This window comes from Heptranchias perlo, chromosome 9 (genome assembly GCF_035084215.1).
Source record: "Heptranchias perlo isolate sHepPer1 chromosome 9, sHepPer1.hap1, whole genome shotgun sequence".
Classification (NCBI taxonomy): Eukaryota; Metazoa; Chordata; class Chondrichthyes; order Hexanchiformes; family Hexanchidae; genus Heptranchias; species Heptranchias perlo.
In genome coordinates this window covers 48,074,896-48,101,115 of record NC_090333.1, presented here as the reverse complement: position 1 = coordinate 48,101,115, position 26,220 = coordinate 48,074,896, and the positions used below count along the sequence as shown (strand labels likewise).

Here is a 26,220-nt window from a genome sequence, read left to right as displayed (position 1 = left end):
AACTCCCATCCTAACAGCACTGCGGGAGACCTTCACCACACGGACTGCAGTGGTTCAAGAAGGCGACTCACCACCACCTGCTCAAGGGCAATTAGGAATGGGAAATAAATGCTGGCCTTGCCAGTGAAGCCCACATCCTATGAACGAATAAAAAAAAAACGTAACACTTATTATTGTCCTTGGAAAGTAATTCATTTTGTTGAATGCTCTGAGGTTTTAACATCAAAATATAAGTATTATTATACAGCACCATCTGTATAGACTGACCTGTATGCTTCTTCTTCTGATATTGGGAAGTTCCAGCCGGAATGATAAAGTCATAAACAGGACATTAGTACTGTGCATGTACAAATCCTGTACACGTGCAGTAGCTCCACTAATCCCAAATCTGCCTGTTCATATAAACAATGTGAATTCAGCAAGATTAGGAACTGCCACATTCATGAACTATTCCTAATGGAGCATGATGTCAAAGCAGCACACGTTATCTGACTTACACATTTTGGGCCATAATTTGCAGTAGCAGGGCTTCTAATGGCATTTGCCGTTAGTTAGACTTGCCCATACATGTATAGGTTTTTAAATTTTTTGCGTGGCAAGTTGCTGAAAGTGCGAGCTGATAACGTCGCAGCAAAGGAAACAGGGCATCTGGGACCTGAGTGAACAGGGCAAACAACTGTGTATCTCCTTAACCAGTCAGATTGAAGGATTAGGAAATAAATAGCACAAGGACTGAGAGGGAAATGTAAATTAGAATGGGTGAATTCAATGTAAAATCAGGTACAGAAAGAGAGAGAGAGAGAGAGAAAGGAAAAGTAAAATAAAAATTTTAAAATCTCCACCAACAATTAAAACCTGAAGGAATGAGACTCCACACTTGTAATGGTTAATTTTCAGTGCCAGCCGAGAGGTTGACTGGTAGTGAATAACACTTATGTCATTAAAAGTGTACTTAGAAGACTGAAATGGACAAGATTTAACTTTCTGTGGCGAATTTAGTTTGTATCTACCGTGCAAATACAGCAACTTCATGCCGTTCAATGCATTTCAATGGTGAGGCAGACAGCGAGATGCCATATTCATGAAGCTAATGGCAGAACGACGCATCTTGGACAGCAACTTTGAGTTCCGCACATCTGCCCCTCGCCTGAAGTTGCTGTAGCATTTGCGCATAAATAACAGTGAGCACCATTAGCCTCACTGTTATTATGACAGCAAATTCTGACCCAATTTAATTTAGAGTGACGGTGTGTTTTTTTAAAAAACAACTAGGGAACCATTGTTGGCACAAAAGCAACAGCTATTTCCACTTCAAAGTATAGAAATCAAAGAGTTGTTACAGACACTCTCTCCTTCAGTTCATCATGCCCCCTGCTTCACTAACTTCAAAACGGAAAATATATTTTTGCAAAGGTCACTTGGAAGGGTTCAATCGTAAATACTTTTATTAGATTTATTTTCCTTATTACACAACTTTTCGAAAACAAACTGCAGATAGCTGGAGGAAGAAATCACTTGTAAGAGGCTGAAGTATGTTGCCCAAAAAGGCAATGACATCATCCACAGACAAGCCCTAGCTGGATTATTTCATTGTCCCAATTGAGAAAGTAGGCTTTTTCCCAGGATCTCAAAAGTGTGGAATTATTTACTTTCTTCAGTTCCAGCTCTCGATTGCCATCAAGCAACCCCTCCTGGGTGTTGTGTAAAGACACAGACAGCCAACTAATCTGCCAACACTGACTGTCCAAGCTCACACATGAAATATGGTCACTTGGAGGAGTTTCTGGAAGGCTGCTGCCGCCTGTGGAACCGTATTCAAGTGTCCGCGGCTTCACAGAACCATAGAGGTACCACAGAAGTGAACAGCACAGGAGGTCACCATTCAATCCATCATGTCTGTGCTGGCTCTTATAAAAACAAACAGTAGAAATTTATGTTAACTTATTTTTAAAAGATATTAAAACAGCATCTGCAACCTATAAATTACTCTCAGGATTCTTATTTACATTACACCAGGATACTTGTTTTGTAATGAAACCGTTCTACACAAAAATAACTGAGGAGAAATACAAGAGGGAAGTCAGTAGCACAAGGTCAGTTAATATTGTCCACATACTACAATGGTACAGATCGTGTTACAGAGATCTACCAGTGAACCACACCAGTCATTATCTGCTTTTAGACTGCTCGATCTTTGTTATCCATTTATAGGCCTTTATCAGTAGTATAAACTATTTTCAAACAATGGTACTGCATTTAAGAAAACAATCTTCCTTTGCTGTTCTGAAGTGTTTGACTTTTGCTGGAGTATGGCTCTGCAGGCACCAGTTCTCCTCCCATAACTCACAAATGGCAATTCATCATGTGAGGCCAGTGAATGGCAGACATTAAACTGTGGAGGGCATCGCCTGGTACCATCCTCACCCATGGCCCACGGATGTGCATTTTCCACACCACACTTACCTACTAAGTCAAAAAAAAATGTTTCTTTAATATAAAAATGTTTATGTTACACACAGAGTGCAATAATGATAGAACTAAAGAAAATTCCATTTATAGTACAATAGTACATTGATATTGTCAATGTAACCACTAGTAGCCAAGAAGGTGGGACCTTAGCAATGGATAAAGGTGGGCACGGGGTGGGCGGGGAAATAGTTAAGAGTCCCCTATTGGTCTGGAGGGTGAATGCACTGCCTGGTGTAGGACCAACCCACACAGACCTGGATGGACCCAGATTTAATTCCTAGCCTGTGCTGATTTAGCTGAACTCACCTGGGGTAATGGAAGGGAGCAAATAATGAATGTATTTTATTTATACATAAATATCAATCGGGGCTCCTACTCCAGATTGCTATCCAGTTCCCCAGCTGGAATGTGCTTGTGTCAACATGAGCAGTAGGTCACAGAAACACCAGTGGTTAATTTTTCTTGATCCCAGAATATAAAACAGACATTTTTTCCAAAATTCTTTGTGTGGACTTTCAGCCAAATGACAAATCCATTTCATGTAGACTCCTCCTCCCCCTTTCTCTATTCACACGAAGAATTGTAGACAGTCGAATGCACAAAAGAAATTCAATAATACAGTTTAGAAACACTCCAACTTTGGAAACATACAGTCTTCTGTGAAGTTTTTCTTTATACAAGAACAGAACAGGACACTTTTTATGGTTATGCGCAAGATTAGTAAGAGTTGTCCTCAAGGCCTGGGGCGCATGCCAATCTAACATTCTGTCACTCCACCATGTCTGTCACCCCTGACGACTAATCCACTTCAACAGCTGTGTTATTGCTGGAGAGCAGCCAAATGTTGAAGTAGAGTATTTATTTCATCCCGATTGCGTGAATAAGCTTCACTTCACCCACACGGGATATGATTAATATTTGCAGTTTTTTCTAGCTCTTATCAATTACCTTCCGACTCCATCAAGACTCAAGCTGACTAGGCTCTACATCAAACTGCCTGCTGTATCTAAATGTTTTACAAGACCATTCAGTACAACTTAGTCAGGTACTAGGTTTTTCTCTCCCTCCCACTCTTATATGTAGCCAACAATGACCAAATATTGTGGATGGAAACAAGAATGCAATTAGAACAGATATGATTTTAATTATTTGTTTCTCATTTTCTTCCCTTGTTCTCTCAAAAGGTAATGAATCTTGCTGGAGTGCAGTTCCTTGAGCACTTTCAACCCTCCCGCAACTCACTCAAAGGGCCATTATTTAAGTCTGAGCCCTCAAACTGGTTGGCTATTCTTTTTTTTTATTTGTTCATGGGAGGTGGGCGTCACTGGCGAGGCCTGCATTTATTGGCCATCCCTATTCGACTGACACTTTCCTCACCTGGGCTCAATTTTAAAAGGGTGGCGGGATGGCAGCGGGTAGGGTGGGGGGGGGGGGGGGGGGGGGGTCAATGGGCGCGCGGCAAACCTGAAAAATAAAAACTTAATTTTTCCCCCACACAATCGCGAGGTAATTGATGCTCATTAATCTTGTTTCCGGGTTTCACGCCCGGCAGCCAGCCTCATTGCAGCTCCTGTCGGCAGCCAGCCTGTCAACACCGAGGGGGGTGGGGGGGGGGGGGGGGGGGGGGGAGAGGTGGGGCAGAGAAAGAGAGAGAGATGTCATCCCACGCTGCAAGATGGGGGAGAGGACATCAGAGCGAGGGGGGGGGGGGGGTGTGGTGGGAGGAAAGACCTAAGAGAAGGAGACATCAGGGGGGGGGGGCGGGGAAGGACATCGGATATCAGAGCAGTGGGGTGCAGGTGACATGGTTTCAAAAAGGTAGGTTTATTTATTTTTTTACGTTGTGAAATGTTATTTTATTTACTTTATTTTTGACCGGCCGTGGGAAAGCCACCCAGGTAAGTTGAAAATCGTTTTAACTACCTAACATGTAAGATGATGTGGAGATGCCGGTGATGGACTGGGGTTGACAATTGTAAACAATTGAAAACAATCCCACCAACATTCACCTGAGGAAGGAGGAAGCCTCCGAAAGCTTGTGAATTTAAAATAAAACTGCTGGACTATAACTTGGTGTTGTAAAATTGTTTACAATTAACATGTAAGAAATAAAGTACCTTGAGTACCTCAATGAGGTACATTTACTTCTTTAAATATCGTCCCACCGGCTTTAATTGCCGGCACGCACCCAGATGCGTCTTTGTGAGACGCGGAAGTTGGCGTGTTGGAGCCGGGTTCGTTTCCCGCTCCTCATTTCCCTGATTTACGTAGCCGGCCCTGCCCCCCTGCCCCCAAACTTCCAAATTAAAATTGAGCCCCTGATGTCCAAATGTGCAGCCACCCAGCAGGAATCACGACATTGTAAACAGGAATGGGGGCCTGTGTTTTTTTCACCAGCACACACTGGGCTCAAACCTGGGACCCTCCAGGTCTGTGTGACTCTGTTTCATGCTGGGCAGTTGCAGTGCACATAACAAATAAACCAATGAACTGGGCCCCATTTTCACCCATTTGTGAGCCACAGACTCAATATGAATACTTCTCTTGTTATGACATGTGGAGATTGTGGTCTATCACTTTACTAATTGGCTACACAAAAGAATTTTTTTGCTTTGCACATGGCTCTCTTGGGCTCCAACAGAAGAGTGGTCCAGGAAGCAATGCCAGGACCCCGTGAAATATCACCTCTACAGTTAACGTGAAAGGGAAAACCATACAACAAAAGGAAGCATAGTTAAAAACAGCTGGAGTTACTGCCCTGATGGATCAGTGGATGAATACACTAGGATCAGATAAAAGAAATCGGAGTGTAAAAGTCAAAGAGAAAGGACTGATTACTGGATTTTCCACTGGCAATACAATTTTTTGAACCAAACTATAGACAGCGTGTGATGAACTGGGCATGAATTTTCTTTACTTCCTTCCTTGCCTGCAAACGTTGGTCAGCTATGCAACATCAGCAGAGAAACACGGGCTATATAATGCAGAGAACACTTGACACAGGTTTCCCGGATTAAGACAGTGAATATTTGAGAGTTACAGGTCTGGAAGGCTGCAAGTTCATTCCCCAGCTGTGCTGAATTATCTGATTTCAGCTGGAACAGAAGTAATTTACCTCAACATGCCTGGGTGAAGGAGGGGGAAAAAAACTGGCTGATTGCTATCCAGCAACCCCTGCTGGAAGGAAATGTAGAACCATCACAGTTTACATCACAGAAAGAGCCCATTCAGACTTTTGTGTCTGTGCCTGTTCTTTGCTAGAGCAGAGCAAACCAAAACTAATCCCATTGTCCTGCTCTTTCCCCATAGCCCAAATTGTCCTATTGCTTCAAATATTTATCCAAGTTTTCCCTTAAAAGATGCAATGGTCTCCGCTTCAACCACTCCATGTGACAAACCCATTCCATGCTCTAACATGTGCATAAAGAAATTTCCCGAACCTCTGTCCTCACTCTCAGTGACAATTTTAATTTGATTACCCCTCATCATTGACATCCCAACTAGAGGAAATAGCCTTTCCCTATTTACCCAATCAAAACCCTTCATAATTTTAAAAACCTCTTGAATGGAGTGCAAAGATACCATGTGCAACCCCCAGTCTTTGATAAGTTGACTTATCTCAGCCAGGAGGCAATACCATATTACAATTGGCCTCAGTGCTCCTAGATTGCAGGGAAGGGGGTAGTAATAAGCAGATAGGGTTCCTATTCCTGATCATTCTCCAGTGATCTGTGCTGGAAAGTGCTGGGCTTGGCCATCATGTCCCTCACAATCAAACAGCCTGCTTACACTCATTGTCAAGGCTCAACACTTGAAACATGGCCACTTGGTTGCGATAGTAGAGAACTGCCAAAACCTGTAGAATTATTCCACCATTGGTCCATGTCATCAGAAGAGGCGGGAAAATGAATTGGGAGAAAGCCCTGCACAATTCTTTCAAACATCAATTTTTCCGTGCTTACAGACAAGCAATACTGGTCTTTAGTAGTAAAAATGTACAGTGATTCTCCAATGCTTTCGCTGCTTAATGACCTACCCAATTAATCAATCAGATTTGCAATGAGTGACCCTGGGTCAAACCACAAGAGTCCGATTGGAAAAAAATCTCCCTTTCTTACTTACAACCCACCCCTGCAACCTTCCCCCCCACCCCCAAAAGTATCTAACCAACCAATTCTCCCTATGTACAAACGCTAAGTGTTTCTCTTTCCTCATGCCGCCACTTACTTATCTCGTTGTCAATTTGAAACTCGATCTCAAACTGCAGAACAACCAACAGAAACTGAAACCAGGAAGTCATCTCCCGACTTTGGTGTGGAACATGGATCACAAACACAATGTCATTGGCTCCAATCTGTTGCTTCATGGCTTCGGAAAATTCCTGGATCTTCTTTTCACATTGGTTGGGGCCCCATGGCATGAACCACTTTGATTTTTGGTGATGTTTCCTTACATCCACACATTTCGTTGCAAGGTATGGAATTCCTGTAGTTGGACTTGGAGCTGAAAAATATGGATGAGAAGCACAGTATTAGAAATGTTTCAATTTTGGACTGACTGGTTTCCCTCTTCTTTCCTGGCATGTGGTTGCACAAACTCTAGTTTCCTCTGCTGCCCCACCCAAGTGGCCATTCTTCATGTGCGAGCCTAGAAATTTAATATCAAGCTATTTGACTAATGAAAGGCATTGCTACCAAGCACCATCCAATTCTTAGCCAATGCCCATTTTCCAGAAAATACTGGATAGCAACCAACTCTGGCTTAGTTCCCTTTCCCTCTCCCTCCCCCACCAAAACCAGAGGTTACTGAGACTAATAGTAGCACCCTAATTGCTACTCCAAATAAGAACAGCTAACTCAGCACAGGTTAAACCTCCTGGTCTATACTTCTTAATATTACAAGGGTGTCTAACCACTAGGCAACAGGGGAACTTTAAACCCATTCTAATGTGATACAATTTCTGAATATTGTGGTTAGTTTATGGTGCTTTAACTAATAGAAAACAAGTATAAAACTGCCTAAATAACAAACACTATGTAGAAACACTGAAGCTCCTTTGACAGCTTTTCAACAGTCAAGACATATTCTGTCCTTACTTGAAATATAGCTTAGATCTGCAACCTTTCGAGCACACTCCTGCTATAACTTATGATGTGGAGATGCCGGTGATGGACTGGGGTTGACAATTGTAAATAATTTTACAACACCAAGTTATAGTCCAACAATTTTATTTGAAATTCACAAGTGTTCGGAGGCTTCCTCCTTCCTCAGGTGAATGTTGTGGAAATTAAATCCTCAAACCCTTCGCATTTATAAATCACAGAACAATACCTGGTGATTACAGATAGTCTTTCCAACTGCCCGTTGCCAAGGCAATCACAGTGTGCAGACAGAGAGGTGTTACCTACAAGGCCACCGAATATACAAACAACCAAAAAAGAGAGAGAGGCAGAAACATAGAAACATCCGGAAGGAAGAGAAAGACAGCAAATGACCAGTTATATTAAAAACAGATAACATTTGTTCGCTGGTGGGGTTACGTGTAGCGTGACATGAACCTAAGATCCCGGTTGAGGCCGTCCTCATGGGTGCAGAACTTGGCTATCAATTTCTGCTCGACGATTTTGCATTGTCGTGTGTCTCGAAGGCCGCCTTGGGGTATGCTTACCCGAAGGTCGGTGGCTGAATGTCCTTGACTGCTGAAGTGTTCCCCGACTGGGAGGGAACCCTCCTGTCTGGCGATTGTTGCGCGGTGTCCGTTCATCTGTTGTCGCAGCGTCTGCATGGTCTCACCAATGTACCATGCTCTGGGGCATCCTTTCCTGCAACGTATGAGGTAGACAACGTTGGCCGAGTCACAGGAGTATGAACCATGCACCTGGTGGGTGGTGTCCTCTCGTGTGATGGTGGTATCTGTGTCAATAATCTGGCATGTCTTGCAGAGGTTAACGTGGCAGGGTTGTGTGGTGTCGTGGACGCTGTTCTCCTGAAAGCTGGGTAATTTGCTGCGAACGATGGTCTGTTTGAGGTTGGGTGGCTGTTCAATGACAACGAACACCTCACTATGGCCATCTCCACACCTCCACTACTCGCCTTTAAACAGCCACCCAACCTCAAACAGACCATCGTTCGCAGCAAATTACCCAGCTTTCAGGAGAACAGCGTCCACGACACCACACAACCCTGCCACGGTAACCTCTGCAAGACATGCCAGATCATCGACACAGATACCACCATCACACGAGAGGACACCACCCACCAGGTGCATGGTTCATACTCCTGTGACTCGGCCAACGTTGTCTACCTCATACGTTGCAGGAAAGGATGCCCCAGAGCATGGTACATTGGCGAGACCATGCAGACGCTGCGACAACGGATGAACGGACACCACGCAACAATCGCCAGACAGGAGGGTTCCCTCCCAGTCGGGGAACACTTCAGCAGTCAAGGACATTCAGCCACCGACCTTCGGGTAAGCGTACTCCAAGGCGGCCTTCGAGACACACGACAACGCAAAATCGTCGAGCAGAAATTGATAGCCAAGTTCCGCACCCATGAGGACGGCCTCAACCGGGATCTTGGGTTCATGTCACGCTACACGTAACCCCACCAGCGAACAAATGTTATCTGTTTTTAATATAACGGGTCATTTGCTGTCTTTCGCTTCCTTCCGGATGTTTCTATGTTTCTGCCTCTCTCTCTCTTTTTTTTTTGGTTGTTTGTATATTCGGTGGCCTTGTAGGTAACACCTCTCTGTCTGCACACTGTGATTGCCTTGGCAACGGGCAGTTGGAAAGACCATCTGTAATCACCAGGTATTGTTCTGTGATTTATAAATGCGAAGGGTTCGAGGATTTCATTTCCACAACATTCACCTAAGGAGGAAGCCTCCGAAAGCTTGTGAATTTCAAATAAAATTGTTGGACTATATCTTGGTGTTGTAAAATTGTTTACAACTGCTATAACTTAAGGGAAGTATGTAAATATAAATAAATGCTTCTGTTTTCCACTTACATAAATGATTTAGTCATAGGCGCAAAAGGAATGATACTGAAGTTTCCTGATACCATTAAATTGGTAAACTATGAGGAAGAATTCTGAGGAAGATTGAAGAAGGACATAGATAGCAGAGTGGGCATATAGGTGGCAGATGCAATTTAATGTAGAGAAAGGTGAAGCAGTATGTTTTGGGAAAAAGAACACTGAAAAAAGATTTTACTATTTATGGCATACTTCCTAACAGAGTGGAGGACCAGAGAGATCAAAAGCTGCATGCAGATATTTAGATCTTTGGGAGTACAGGTAGAAAAGATCATAAATAACTTAAATGGGATTCTAGATTTTATACCCCATTATAGGAAGGATATTAGAAAAAGAAAGAACTTGCATTTATATAGTGCTTCACATGACCTCAGGACATCCCAAAGCACTTCACAGCCAATGAAGTATTTTTGAAATGTAGGAAACGTGGCAGCCAATTTGCAAGCAGCAATAAGATTAAAAAACCAGATAATCTATTTCAGTGATGTTGATTAAGGGATAAATATTTGCCAGGATACCTCTCTTGCGCTCCTTCAAATAGCGTCAGGAGATTTTTTACATCCACCCAAGAGGGGCAGATGAGGCCTTGGATTAATGTCTCATTTGAAAGATGGCACCTCTGACAGTGCAACATTCCCTCAGTGCTATACGGAAATGTCAGCCTACATTATGTGAAGCTTGAACCCACAACCTTTGGACTCAGATGAGTGTGCGACCGCTGTGCCAAGGCTGACACTTTGTTAAACCCATAAAAAAAAAGTACAGCAAAAATTCACAGTTTGATGCCAGGTTTCAGAGTTATAGTTATGAAGGTGCAAAATATTCAGCACTTTTCATCTGAACAGAGAAAGCTAAGGGGGAGGAGGATCAGATAGAGGTTTTCAAAACTATGAAAATTTGAGGGGGTAAATAGTGAAAGATTGTTTGTACTAGTTGGTGAAACAGTAACAAGAGGCCCTACATGGAGGATTAAACACAGGGAAATGGACGAGAACATTAGAGGACATTTTTTCACACAAGACTGTTATTAGAACATGGAAAACATTACTGCAAGTGGCTGTTGAGATAGATTAAACAATTTAAAAGGGAGGGTGAAGGGTTCCACTCCCAAAAAGTCAATAGCATGTCTTTCCTCCTTTCAGAAGATATTTTACTTGCAGGGCATTTCCAGCACTTCCTATTTTTAATTCAGATTTCTCGTATTTGCATTTTTTTCCTTTTCATTTAAAAAGGAGATTAGGTTAAGTATTTGAAGTGAGAAGAATATAAGAGACAGGGAAAAAGCAGGGAAATGGGATTAGAGAAGATAGTTCCAGTTAAGAGCGAGCACTGACACAGGAACAATGGGCTTTATGGCCTCCACCTGTGCTGCAATTTCTATAATTCTAACTCTAGCTTTATGCCTATCTTATTAGATGGGGACACAACCAATGATGAAATACTAGCGTTTACATAGGGAGAATGTGTGGAAGTTTAGAGCACAAGCATATTACAGAAATCATTTCATAGAATACATCACATGAAAGAAAGACAGGAAACGACTTTGAAACTGGCCCTCAAGGTATTCAACCTGAAGCAAAAAAACTTCACTCAATTAACATCTGAATATAGTCGTCTGCCCTACACAGACCATGATGTGGAGATGCCGGTGATGGACTGGGGTTGACAATTGTAAACAATTTTACAACACCAAGTTATAGTCCAGCAATTTTATTTTAAATTCACAAGCTTTCGGAGGCTACCTCCTTCCTCAGGTGAACGATGCGGATCGTTCACCTGAGGAAGGAGGTAGCCTCCGAAAGCTTGTGAATTTAAAATAAAATTGCTACACAGACCAGACAATAGTCTCACACAGGATTGATACTCTTCATTTCCTCTTGCAGTGAACGAAGAGGACATTTCCTGAACAGACAATGGTTGTCTTAAGGTAATCAGCTGATGTGTAAATGGATTTAATAGCAAGGCTAGAAACATCCTCAGCCATTCACACACTTAGCAATAGTGATGTGGAAACAAGTACTATGACTGACTACACTGGCACCCGAGAGTGTCATGAACTGTAATTATGTCCAATGTGTTCATTGAACTGTAGTTGATGTAACCTGCAAATTGTATGATCTGTATTGTGTAGGTTTCGAATGTGATATGACAACTGTATTGTATGTATTGCTGCAAATTTTATGAATAAAGTATATTTTTTGAAAAAAAAAGACTGACTACACTGCATGATGTGGAGATGCCGGTGATGGACTGGGGTGGACAAATGTAAGGAGTCTTACAACACCAGGTTAAAGTCCCTGTCGATATGCGCAATCTTCTTGGAGATCCTATAACCTGGTGTTGTAAGACCCCTTACATTTGACTACACTGCAGGCAGAATCAAAGATGAATATTACTGGGAAACTGGTAAGCAATAAACATTTGTTTATTCCATTTACGTAGCACCTTTAATGTAGAAAGTTCTCAAAGTACATTACAAAGAGTAAGGCAATGGAGATGAGCCAGAGAGAGAGAGAGAGAGAGAGAGAGAGAGAGTTGAAGAGAGCTAACTAAAAGATTATTTGAAAAGAAGATTTTGAAAGGATTTTTAAATCGGTGCAGAGAAAAGTGGACAGACAGAGGGTCCTTGGGGAGAGTATTGCTAAGATGGCTGAAGGCTCTACCCTAATGGTGGGGCAAAGGGACAGGGGAAAGGGGAAGGGATGCACAAGAAATCAAAGTTGGAGGATGCAAGGTGACGTACAAGAGGGGATGGAAGGCTGGAGGAGGTTGCAGAAATAGGGTGTGGTAAAGTTGTGAAGGGTTTTGAAGACATAAATGAAGGTTTTCAATTTAATGCCTCGGGGGGACAGGGAGGAAGGGTAGGCTAGCAGGGCAGTGCAGAACAGGATTCAGGCAACTGTTTTGTGACTACACTGTAAAAGTAATTAATTGGCTTTGAAGTGCGTTGGGACATCTTGAGGATGTGAACAGTGCAAGTCCTTCTTTACTCACATGGAACTATGTGTCAAAAAGTCAATGGCTTCAGGAGAGGAAGGGGAGAAAACATACTAGGAGATGCACAATTACACTGCATGCAAGGACACTCAATGCCTGTGAGTGGGGATGAATATAAGTGAGGATGAATATAAGTGGGATCCCTGTCCTGTGCAGTCCCCAATCTGAGCTGTAGTAAAACAGTAAAGTCCCAAGTGGAGGATGTGGTGTCTCCCTGGCAGGGTTTAGGGGAAGGAATCAGGAGGGAGGACTGGTATTTATTGCCTCTTGCAAGTTGGCTATGGGGTGTTGGGAGCATTGGCAGCAGTCTAAGAACAGGCTGTGCATTCACCCTCAGTAGCAGAGCTGAAAGACAAATGGGGGATAATTTACAATAAAAAATTGTTACACATTATATTGTTATCACCAGGCTTTATGTGATGATACCAATATACAATAACAAAAAAAAAAATCACAATTAGCCCAGTGCACTTTAATACTGTGTAATAATCTACTTGGAAGATTCCTAATTTGTGACCTCAAATTCCTACTGTCACTGCAACCACCATTAACAGGCCTGTAACCACTTGTATTTCCACTCCAGTTTGTATATGGGTCTACAATTCTGCTGTAAGGATAATGCTTCAGCAAATTTAGCATATATAAAATGCAGGGTGGTGGTTCACACACGTGGCTCCCCCACGACCCAAACTACAGAGGCATCAAATGTAAAAATGCCTCAGAATTGTATTATTGTAGTATATTTTGCTATAGTTCCAGTAGACAGTATGAAAATCTCACACATCCGCTTTACTGAAGCCCCAATTAATGGTTTGTATTGGCTCAATAAGTCATCACCTGTGTAACCATCACTGCATTATTTTTTCTTCCTGGCCCACCCACCTTTTCCTCCCATCTTTTCTGAAAGCAGTAACTTGTGTGGAGGTATGGTTCTGTAGGCATCAATTTTTAAAAAAAAAAAGTTTTTTGCAAGTAGGTCTGATTTTCAAATGTAGGCTTTATAGAAGTATTCAAATAATCATTCCACCTCTGTGATTAATTGGCAAAGGTGAAAATTCAGTAATACACCAACATCCTCAGCATGTCAACATTGATTAAAGCCTTAGGCCTAGTGGCCCTGTATGGTTTTACCTTTTAGACCAACTATTTTTCTACTCAATTAATCTCACAGCTGAGTGGACATAACTATGGAACAAGCAAGTACAATATGTTTCGGCTTAATTTCACTAACATACTGCAGGAAAGGAACAGACACGATAATTTAGCATTTAGAAAATCTTACGAGCACTTCAAACATGGAGTAAGAGAGTCATGTGTTCCCCACAAATTCTGGATGAAGAAGCTATTAAAAGAATAATTGTAGTGAGGTTTCTATAGCAAAGAGACATCACCTTTCGTCCACCATTCTGCTGAGTTTGTTAGTAATAAATGAACATTGTTTTGTTTGAAGTTCCTTTGTTGAAATGTTGCATACCAAAGTTCATGAAATTGAAAGTTCAATGGATATAGAAAGAAAACAATAGCTTCCCCAGTGACTCAGTGGCTAAATGCACCACCCAGTATGGTACTGAGCCATATAAATCAGGAAGGTCTCATGTTCGATTCCCAGCACATCAGGGTCTCTACAATTGGCTGCTCTAAAATACCTTGCCCAAGCAGCCATTCTTCATGTGTGAGGATAGACTGTGTGTTAGATGGCTATTCAACTGTGCAGTACATCATAGCTGAGCATGCTCCTTTTCTGGCCCAATATTTTTACACATGCATGTCTAACAGGTCACATAACGATCAGGTGTGGGAACCCTGGCAGATTTCCCCCCTTCCCTTCCCAGTACTGCAAAAAACACTGAAAAACATTTAAGGTCAATTGTAAATCCCCTACTACCATCCCAGCTGAAATTAGTGAACAAAACACAGGCTGAGAATCAAGCCGAGGACCTTCAGGTTCTACCAGCCCTGGAGGCCCATCACAGCCTTTTTAAGAAAAAAAATTCTCCACTCCTTTCTGTGCTGATTGCTTGCTGGGGACAGTTCCACAGCCACTGGTCATTCTACAGTACCTCACCAAAGTGGCCATTGTTGGAACAAGCAGCACAACATTCCACAATTTTCACTACAATGTAAATTTTCATTTCAATGTCTTTGCTCAACAGCACTTACATATTAATCACTGGAGTGTTTTAAAGTGCTGGTGTTCTGCTTCCCTCAGCCTGCATTGAAGCTTCCAGCATACAGTCAACACACTCATTGTCCTAGTCTTTCTCTCAAAGTCTAATTTTAAAACAGTGCCGATGAGCTGAGCACTGAGACTGTTGATCAGCTGTTACAGTAGCTAACCAGAAACCTCCTTCACTCATAAGCAGGTTGATAGAAGACAATCACTGATACTTCAAAACATGCTGTTGATTCAAATAAAAGCTTTGGTGATGGGAAAAACTGATTGGGACGAGTTGAGAAATATCCCCCACAATTTCTCGGCAATTTTTAACCACACCAAATCGCTTGCCCTACCTATTATTTGTGTATGGGTGCCAGCAGGCCAATCGATCATCATGGTCCTACCCAATTTTGACCTTGTTTGATGTCTACATAAACACACTTCTGGAAGGTGTACATGGATAGCATTCAGCAGCAGGAACTTGGGCCGTTTTCCTCCAACTAAGTCAACGGTGCTGAGGCCACTTATAGCAACCCAACTGCTGTACCATCGGAGATCAGCTAACTCAACAGAGACTGCATATCAAACCTAGGATTCTGGATTTGTATAGCTCGATGGATAAACTCACTGAGCAATTGGGAAGAGGCTGAGCCCACATGTCTACTTAACCACTTTGCCAGTACTTAACAAGGGAGCATACAGACAACACGAATTAAAACCTTGATGTGGAGATGCCGGTGATGGACTGGGGTTGACAAATGCAAGGAATCTTACAACAACAGGTTATAGTTGGACTATAACCTGGTGTTGTAAGATTCCTTGAATTAAAACCTGATCTCAGAATTTTTTAAAAAACATTAACAACAAACAAATTCAGTCATGGGCACAAGCGTATCTAACCCATATCAAAAAATAACACTTTGCCAACTGTACCCTGAACAAAGGGTTTAGTTACAAGACAGAGGCAACTTCAACACAGTTAGATAACTGATGTGAAAAGAATGCATCACACATAAAATAAACTCAGCAGATGGCAGAGCAGCCAAGAAATGAGTCAAGACCTGTTTTATATGGCTTTGCCAATCATGATCTGAACAAAGCAAAAGCTTTTTTTAAAAAAGTCAGCTTCTCTAATGAAACAGTCACATGCAGGCGCTGTAATCAAATGAATAATAAGATCATCCAGTGCTCAATTTTTTGTTCTAAATTATCTCCCCATCTCTCTTGAAGGCTTGGACTGTTGCTGGGTTATAACCTTCCAGTAGTTCACCCAAGTGACAGTTCTTTCTTTAACAGCCCAAACAATGAAGTGGCAGCAAGCTACTCAACCACAAAGGGCATCACAGCCAAGCAAAATTCTATCCTCACTAGACTTGTAGCTATTAATTAGATAAGTGTGTTATAGTAAATATTAGACAACGGTGAATAAGAAAGTGTGCAACACAGGGACAAAGTGTGATAAACATTACACACATGCCTTTAGCTCCTGTTCATTCATCTGTAATTACTGGTTTAGGGTTTAAAAAATTTGATTTCCCCAATGGCTCAAAAGGATAATTGCATTGCTGAGCTTGAAACTAAAACACAAACCACGAAGGGACCAGCTTTAATCTCCAGTGTGTTGAAATTGCAGATCTCAGGCAACTGGCCTCAGGAGTGGTCCAAAAAAATCAAGCTAGAATTCCCTCTTTTATTCACTATCCAATGACACCTGCTAGAAATTGTACATGTATGGACATCAGATGAAGAGTCAGTATTCAGCTTGGTTGTGATGTTCCTCACAGTCAAATAGCTTGCCAGTACACATGAAGAATGCGAAATTGGATGAGGTACCAGTAGTACAGTGTCCCAACCCAAGAGGGAAAGAAGGATAAAAGCACCAAGCAGAAAGGAGAAAAGCATCTAGGTCTGAACAGGTTTATTTATCAATGCCCACATTTGAGGGGTGTTGACATCAGTCTGGGGAGCAGTCTGTATGTCCACCTTCTTGGCTACAATTCGATTGCTTGGGGATAGAAAGATTGGAATCTTATCTCCATGAAAATAAATTTATTTTCTTCACCATTTACTCTAATATAATGAACTATTTGAAGATTTGAAGCCACAAGGAATAAAAATTAAATCAAATGCAACTCCAGTAACAAAAAACAACTAATATACTCTGGGATCATAACATTTCTCCCAGCATACAAGAGAAACCTCTCACATATGTCCCAAACTGAAATAAGGCCTAACCACAAATAATCTCATATGTTGAACATATTTTGACATACTTTTTAAAAAAAACACTACATTTGCTCATAATTTGCGGTCTTACAACACTAAAAAGATGCAGTGGTTTTAGGCAGTGGTAGCTCTACTGGAACAAATGGGTCCAATTCTTCATATTATTGGAAAGATTTTTTTTTTGGTCATCCAGGTGTCTGACATATGTGGAAACCCATCACCACGTTAAGAATCTCCAAACCCAGTTACTGAGAGATCCACACGGGATGGGTTCTGTTTGTCCGATGTGACGTGCACATTCATTCTCTCCCCGTTCAGACCCACCCCACTTACCCAAATAGAGAAAAGTTAGGCACAGGTTGGCAGAGCCAAGGCTTAAGGAACCTTAAGTGTGTGCAAGGGTGCAACTGGACTTTTACCAGCTTCAATCTCAGTCTACCAACAGAGGGCAATGGTAAGCTTCCTGCTGCTTGACCAAACAGGACCACCTTAACCATTGCAGCATTGGTTTGCAGGGTAATCTGGAGCCAAGTGGAAAGAACCCTAGCTTTCTGTGACAATCGATTCCTGCAGTTTTGATTAGTGAAGAAGGTTGGCTGGTCGGTCAGCAGCTATACCCTGTAGCACTGCAACCTGCCTGACTCAGGTATTAGATTACTGAGTCTACAAAAAAGAGGATGACTTGTTTTTGAACTTCCATCACCTGTTATGACATCTTGAAACTACCTGGACCCCAAAAGAACCCACACTCACTTCCCATTTCCCACCCTCAAGGAGGATAGCCACTAGTTGCTCATTAACAGCCAACAAGTGTGAGTTTAACCAACAACAACTTGCATTTATACAGCGCCTTAACATAGTAAAACGTCCCAAGGCACTTCTCAGGAGCGATCAAACAAAATTTGACTCCGAGCCATATAAGGAGATTTTAGGACAGGTGACCAAAAGCTTGGTCAAAGAAGTAGGTTTTAAGGAGCGTCTTAAAGGAGAGCGAGGTAGAGAGGCTGAGAGCGAGGTAGAGAGGCTGAGAGGTTTAGGGAGGGAATTCCAGTGCTTAGGGCCTAGGCAGCTGAAGGCACGGCTGCCAATGGTGGAGCGATTAAAATTGGGGATACGCAACAGGCAAGAATTGGAGGAGCGCAGAGATCTTGGTGGACTGTAGGATTGGAGGAGGTTACAGACCCTCACTAGACACGCAGTAGGTAGCAGGAGCTCCACAGAAATGGAAGGTGAGCAGCTCAACTCACTATAAAATGGTTGCCAACATGGAACAAAGCATGAAAAACCATATTCCACTGAACGGTGATTCCAACAGTTGGACGTGAGGAACTTCAGCAACAGCTGCTTATCCAGGACTTCCGGACGCCTCAGGCTCATTATGAGAAAGATGAAGTCATCAATGTCCAGTAAGGCAAAACCCACAAGCAAAGGCATACATTAGTTTAAACAAACTTCCCGCGACATTATAAAATATTATAATTTCCAGACTTGGAGCCAAGCATTCTCATGCAGAACAATCTCTTCTGTCTTATGCCATTTTTATATTAGGACTGTTTTAGTTTGGAGTTCAGGAGGCCCCCGTGTGTCTTTGAGTCAGCTCCCAACGATCACACTACTAAATCCGCTCCCTTATTCCAGTAGCAGACTCATAGGCCCAGTTTCCTTTGGAGTCTGCAAGTCTGCTTAATTTAGTGGTAAAAAACCCAAGAGCTGGCTCATAGATGCCAGTGGCGTAAACACCAAGAAATGACTCACAGATGACAGTCCCTCAGAACCCAAAAGAAAACAACAGCAGTTATCAATGCAGTTTAAGCAGTTGCGAAAGTCTAAGAAGATCACAAGGCAGACCCCCAGTGGCAATGTAAATATTTGTAGTGGTTTAAAAAAATAAATGTTGCATTTCAGCGTAGTCCTGATGTCATAAGGGGGCTTGACAGGGTAGATGCCGAGAGGTTGTTTCCCCTGGCTGGAGAGTCTAGAACTAGGGGGCATAGTCTCAGAATAAGAGGTTGGCCATTTAAGACTGAGATGAGGAGGAATTTCTTCACTCGGGGTTGTGAATCTTTGAAATTCTCTACCCCAGAGGGCTGAGATGCTCAGTTGTTGAATATATTCAAGATGTGGAGATGCCGGTGATGGACTGGGGTGGACAAATGTAAGGAATCTTACAACACCAGGTTATAGTCCAACAGTTTTATTTGAAAATCACAAGCTTTCGGAGGCTTTCTCCTTCGTCAGGTGAGTGTGGCATTCCTTGAAAGTTACCGCATATATAGTCAGAGAACAATGCCTGGTGATTACAGATAATCAAAGATTATCTGTAATCACCAGGCATTGTTCTCTGACTATATATGCAGTAACTTTCAAGGAGTATATTCAAGGCTGAGATCGATAGATTTTTGGACACTAAAGGAAACAGGCGGGAAAGTGGAGTTGAGGTTGAAGATCAGCCATGATCTTATTGAATGGCGGAGTAGGCTCGAGAGGCCGTGTGGCCTACCCCGGCTCCTATTTCTTGTGTTCATAAGTCTGCTGCCCTGCAGGGTTGTCAGAGCTCTATTGTCAGAGCTCTATTCACTTCAATGACTATTGGGGTGGGTCTGAGTGAGGATCCAGATCTGCTTGACCCTCCTGCTTGTGAATAGACTGACACAAGAACAATGGCCACTTAGGGGAGATACCGGAGGCCACCCAATACCTTTGGATTTATACCTCAACAAAAGTGAACACTTTCAGAAGAGGGAGCAAGAATAAAAAAAGTTTTTTCTCCAGAAATTTTTTGCATATACATTTAGGGAGTACTTTGAACTCCCTCTAGACTACCCCTTCCCATTTAAATGAGCATTGACTTCACGTATTAAAAAGAGGGTTGGCAAACTCTCCCCCCTCTCCCGTTTGTTTGTAAACACTGCACAAGTGACATTACTCCTGCAGGCGTCACTGATTTTATGATATAAAAAAGGGGAGAGAGAATTAGAGGGTGGCATTTAAACACTTCAAAGAAGAACGGGCTCTATTAATATTTAAAAGTAGAAATGCTAACAAGTCAGTGATTTTCATGTCAGATCGTTGGCCATTTTTTGTAAGGGAAAAGTATTCCTTCCACCATTAATCTGACCTTCCTGCCATATCTAACACGGGAGGAGCTCACAGCTGTAATCTGTGCCCCCCTTTGTGTTTTCAGACGCTGCTCCATCGGGGGGCATCGCTACCCCGATCAGACCCTGCGCTGTTTAGGAATGGCGCAGTCAGTCACCTGCGGCAGGAATGCGCTGCATTTGAACCCCCCCCCCCCTCCAAGAGATTAGGGCAGAAATTAAGCTTCCACTGAACTCATTAAGGCAGCTCCTACTTTTCCCGGGGAACTCGTTGGGGAATTAATCCCTAGAGTGTCACAACCCTGCGGTGCTGCCGTCAACCGAATCCTCAAAAAAAGGAGCAAATAGAGGGGCAGCAGAGTCCCCATACAAACTTCCACCCATTCCCATTGAGACAATACTACAAGGTCTGTCCGATCCTTTCCGAAAATCTCTCCCCTCCTGTATCCCCAGTCCCTGAAAACTCCAGACAAACACTCTCGCCTCTGTTCACAATCTCCTCTCGATCGCAACCGAAAGCATCGAGGAGCAGCCTAAAAGTTCGGAAACTCCACTGGAGTGAGAGAGAACAAAAGAAAGGTTTAAAAATGAAGTGATGTTTAAAAGTTGAAGTAATGTTTAAAAAAATATCTTTAACCGGCTTAAAAGGGTGTAAATAGTTAAAAATATTTTTAATAAGCACGATCACATCCGCTCTATAAATTTGCACAAAGCTTTAAACAGAAACAAAGCAAAAATCGGTACAATCCACTCATGCCGATTTCAGCCTTTTTCACCGTACAGGCGTAACCACAAAAAAAAAGCTAGAGCCGCACCAAACAAGCTTAAAACTTTCTAAAGTGCAATTCCAGCCACCCCTCAAAGATCAATTGTTATTTCTGCAATTATTTTCCTTCCAAAAGATGCTCATCTAGAGACAAATTTGCATGAAATTAACAAAACTGCAATTTCCTTTTTTTCCAACGTTCTGTCGCCATGCTTCACTTTCCCCTTTTTTTAAAAAGTAGTGATACTGAAAGTAGGCCAAAAGTTTTCTTCCACTTTACGCACTAGACTGAACCGCTACAAAGAGCCCATGCAGTTCTTCTCTCCCTAGTACAATAGCAGGACTAATTAGATCATAGTACGTTGCTACCGATACTGTAATAAATAGCTAACAAAAGAAAAACGACAAGCCGAAGCCACTTACCGATCAACCCTCCCACCAGAAAGGAAATTACTTGGAAAACCAGCAAAATCCCTCCAACAATGCAGAGCTTCTTCGTGCTCATATTTTCTATAATTGCGCCTGCCATCTTTTATTATCTTGTTTTCACTCTTTTCGCCCCGTAACAGTAACTAATTGAATTAGAGTCAATTTAATCAAAGCAAGGACTCAGGATCTTGCCGCAGCTCCAGTGTCGGAAGCTGTAATTCTGCAAACGAGCTCACTCCCTCTCTCTCTCTCTCCCTTCCTTCAAGCCTTTTTTTAAAGGGGCGCTGTGGGAAACCGACAACACACATACAAAAAAATCAATCACATGACTGCTACAGTATCTTAACAACCACATGCTAATGTGCCGATTGGTAACATTCCATTCATCGCCAATTTAAAGGGCCACCCCCACTCCCCGCAAAAGTTAGAATGTGGTCAAGTGTCCTTTTGCTGTACGTCCGTGGAAAAGTGGCGCTGCCAGACACTTTAAGAGCTGTTAATGTCCTGAATTAAGGAAGGGAAAAATCAACCAGGGTTCCTGCTCCTAATCTCTATCCAGAGATTTCTGCTGTAAAGTGCATATTTGGTGGTATTGGGTGAGGGCAGGATCAGGTTACCATCCCTCATGGTTGAGTGACCTGCCATCACTCACTGTCTAAGGTGTCACATGAGGAAAGGCCACTTACCCAAAGAAAGTTGCCAACATTTGAAACTAAGTCAGTGCTTTCAGGAGAGGAAAAATGGTGGAAACCTACTGTTCAAAAAACTTACCTAAAACTGTTAGTAGAGGGTAATTTAATAAGTGTCAGATTCTTGCCACTTGAATTTCTCAACCAGATAAAAGAAAGGAACAACTTGCATTTCTTTAGCACATTTCATGACCGCAGAATGTCCCAAAGCGCTTTACAGCCAATGGAGTACTTTTAAAGTGTAGTCACTGTTGTAATGTAGGAAAAGCGGCAGCCAATATTCGCACAGCAAGGTGCCACAAACATCGATAATGACCAGATCTGTTTTTTAGTGATGTTGGTTGAGTGATAAATATTGGCCAGTACACTAGGGAGAACTCCCTTCTCTTTGAAATAATGCCATGGGATTTTTTAAGTCTACTTGGGAGGGCAGAAGGGGTCTCGGTTTAACGTCTCATCTGAAGGATGACAACTCCAATAGTGCAGCTCTCCCTCAGTATTGCACTGTAGTGTCAGACTAGATTATATGCTCAAGTCCCTAGAGTGGAACTTGAACCCACAACATTGTGACTCAGAGCTGAGGGTGCTGCCATTGAGCCAAGATAACTGCTTATTCCTTAACTTAATTACTTTGTAAACATTTTAATTTACTACGTGGTATTGACACGCATTTTGAAGATGCAGTCTGGGGACTCTCACTATGTCTCAATGAGTAAATGGTAAGAGTAAAGGACTGAGCCATATGGACAATGAGGATCCAAGATTCATCATTATTCTGGTTGAGGTAGCTGATCTTAGTTGTAAACAATTTTACAACACCAAGTTATAGTCCAGCAATTTTATTTTAAATTCACAAGCTTTCGGAGGCTTCCCCCTTCACATCGTTCACCTGACGAAGGGGGAAGCCTCCGAAAGCTTGTGAATTTAAAATAAAATTGCTGGACTATAACTTGGTGTTGTAAAATTGTTTACAATTGTCAACCCCAGTCCATCACCGGCATCTCCACATCATAGCTGATCTTAGGCAGGAGAGCAGTGTGGTATAATTGGCATCAGTATACTTTTGAGCTAGGAAGGGGGAAATTCAAGTAGGGATCCTGTCTTATTTGCTATCCAGTGACCCTTGCTGGAGAGTGAATGTGGGTGAATGCTGGGGAGTGGGGGAACAAAAGATCAGGCTCACCTATGATGTCCCCCTCAGCTAGGCAACGCTCACTGTATGCAATCATGTATAAATAACTAGGGCCACTTGAGTGAGCTACAAACAGACTGTTGACACACATGAACTGTTTCCCAGTATAAGTCAGTACCTTTAGGAAATGATGGAGAAAATGTGGAAAAGAGGATGTAGAATAAGCAATCAATGTAGCGTATTGTTTTAGGCCATTGTAGTACAGTGCGGCCTAACTTGGTGCTCTCATTCAACATGATGCCATATTGCAGGAGGTCCAAGCTTCTGTCTTCACATGGCTCTGCACCATGCAGCCTTAAGGACTACATGTAAAGTTGAAATCCATGTTCCCGTTAATTTTCATATATCTCAGGTTCCTGATAACTAATTTGGTGTTCTGATTTAGGATTTATCCACCAGTGAGGTAACAGCGTTAAAAACAGCCCTTTCCAAACCTCCAGGAACACAAAAACCAAACAGGACAAACCAGCAAATAATAAATATAAAAACAAATAAAACTGAGTTGCCTGACTTTGAGGGCCAGATTGCCAGGACTTGGAGTTGGGGTTGCAGGCGACCCTTGGATATCCTGCCATGCAGTATAACACACTTTCTTGGATCAATGTGGTGCTGCAATGTAGCATACTGTTCTAGATCAATGGCATACTGTATGTTGTACTGTTTCAGATCAGTGAGACACAGCAATATGTCATACTGTTCTAGATCAAAAGGTAAAATGCAATACAATAAACTCTTCAATCTCAGTCAACAGCCAACATTGGCAGGTTATTTGACAAGGGAGGCCATCACAACCAAGCAGATTTGAAATCCACACACACAGACACTATCCAGGGAGGAATAACTGAATAGCAATTAGGCCTTCCTTCCCTAGCCTAAGGGAACGGATACCAAATGTGCCATCCCAGCTGCTCCTGGCTGAGATCAACTAATTCAGCACAGACTGGTGATCAAATCTGGGACTTTTGTGTTCTCTATGGCTTGGGACTACATTAGTGGTATCTTTATATACTGGGCCACTGGGAGAGCTGACAGTTCTAGATTATGATGATACAGTAGAGTATACCATGCTACATGATACCTCAAATAATAAAGCTAAAACACATCGATCAAGGACATGTTGTGAATGGCAAAGAAAACATTGAATTTAAGGATTAATGATTATTCAGTAGTTAAGTTATTAAAGTGAAGTAATACATTGACTTTGTAATTTAAATGTGAAGGTGACTTTGTGGACTAGTACTGCTGACCCCTTTACATTACAATGCTGTCACCATTGACTGCCCCAACTTCGGTGGCAGTGACATAATAAACATAATATAGGTGCTGCTTCCTCTGGATGCATACAACCGCCACTGGTGGTGAATGTGTACAACCGCCACTAGTGGTGAAAGTTTACAACCTCCATTGGTGGTGAATGTGTACAACCGCCACTGGTGGTGAATGTGCACAACCGCCACTGGTGGTGAATGTGTACAACCGCCACTGGTGGTGAATGTGTACAACCGCCACTGGTGGTGAATGTATACAACCGCCACTAGTGGTGAAAGTTTACAACCGCCACTGGTGGTGAATGTGTACAACCGCCACTGGTGGTGAATGTGTACAACCGCCACTGGTGGTGAATGTGTACAACCGCCACTGGCGGTGATGAGTGTAACCTCCAATGGTGGTGAACGTGTACAACCGCCACTGGTGGTGAATGTGTACAACCGCCACTGGTGGTGATGAGTGTAACCTCCAATGGTGGTGAATGTGTACAACCGCCACTGGTGGTGAATGTGTACAACCGCCACTGGCGGTGATGAGTGTAACCTCCAATGGTGGTGAACGTGTACAATCGCCACTGGTGGTGAATGCGTACAACCTCCACTGGTGGTGAATGCGTACAATCGCCACTGGTGGTGAATATTTACAACCTCCACTGGTGGTGAATGTGTACAATCGCCACTGGTGGTGAATGTGTACAATCGCCACTGGTGGTGAATGTGTACAACCGCCACTGGTGGTGAATATTTACAACCGCCACTGGTGGTGAACGTGTACAACCTCCACTGGTGGTGAACGTGTACAACCTCCACTGGTGGTGAACGTGTACAACCTCCACTGGTGGTGAACGTGTACAACCTCCACTGGCGGTGAACGTGTACAATCGCCACTGGTGGTGAATGCGTACAACCTCCACTGGTGGTGAATGTGTACAATCGCCACTGGTGGTGAATATTTACATCCGCCACTGGTGGTGAACGTGTACAACCGCCACTGGTGGTGAACGTGTACAACCTCCACTGGTGGTGAACGTGTACAACCTCCACTGGTGGTGAACGTGTACAACCTCCACTGGCGGTGATGAGTGTAACCTCCAATGGTGGTGAATGTGTACAACCGCCACTGGTGGTGAATGTGTACAACCGCCACTGGCGGTGATGAGTGTAACCTCCAATGGTGGTGAATGTGTACAATCGCCACTGGTGGTGAATGCGTACAACCTCCACTGGTGGTGAATGCGTACAATCGCCACTGGTGGTGAATATTTACAACCGCCACTGGTGGTGAACGTGTACAACCGCCACTGGTGGTGAACGTGTACAACCTCCACTGGTGGTGAACGTGTACAACCTCCACTGGCGGTGATGAGTGTAACCTCCAATGGTGGTGAACGTGTACAACCTCCACTGGCGGTGATGAGTGTAACCTCCAATGGTGGTGAATGTGTACAATCGCCACTGGTGGTGAATGCGTACAACCTCCACTGGTGGTGAATGCGTACAATCGCCACTGGTGGTGAATATTTACAACCTCCACTGGTGGTGAATGTGTACAACCGCCAGTGGTGGTGAATATTTACAACCGCCACTTGTGGTGAACGTATACAACCTCCACTGGTGGTGAACGTGTACAACCTCCACTGGTGGTGAACGTGTACAACCTCCACTGGTGGTGAATGCGTACAATCGCCACTGGTGGTGAATGTGTACAACCGCCACTGGCGGTGATGAGTGTAACCTCCAATGGTGGTGAATGTGTACAACCGCCACTGGTGGTGAATGTGTACAACCGCCACTGGTGGTGAATATTTACAACCGCCACTGGTGGTGAACGTGTACAACCTCCACTAGTGGTGAAAGTTTACAACCTCCATTGGTGGTGAATGTGTA

At 43.0% G+C, this 26,220-nt stretch overlaps 1 protein-coding gene across 7 annotated transcripts in view; it reads right to left on the bottom strand.

The window, feature by feature from the left end:
* The window catches only part of wls (Wnt ligand secretion mediator), a 108,566-nt gene that overhangs the window by 31,875 nt on the left and 50,471 nt on the right, over positions 1–26,220 (bottom strand). For 6 of the 7 annotated variants that reach the window (XM_067990344.1, XM_067990348.1, XM_067990347.1 and 3 more), the window contains one exon: positions 6,697–6,972. In XM_067990344.1, coding sequence (XP_067846445.1) covers positions 6,697–6,889 — 193 coding nt within the window. In that variant the 5' untranslated portion in view covers positions 6,890–6,972. Of the gene's footprint in view, positions 1–6,696; positions 6,973–21,178; positions 21,471–26,220 lie in introns of those variants that run through there. The other variant, XM_067990342.1, reaches the window with a different exon arrangement.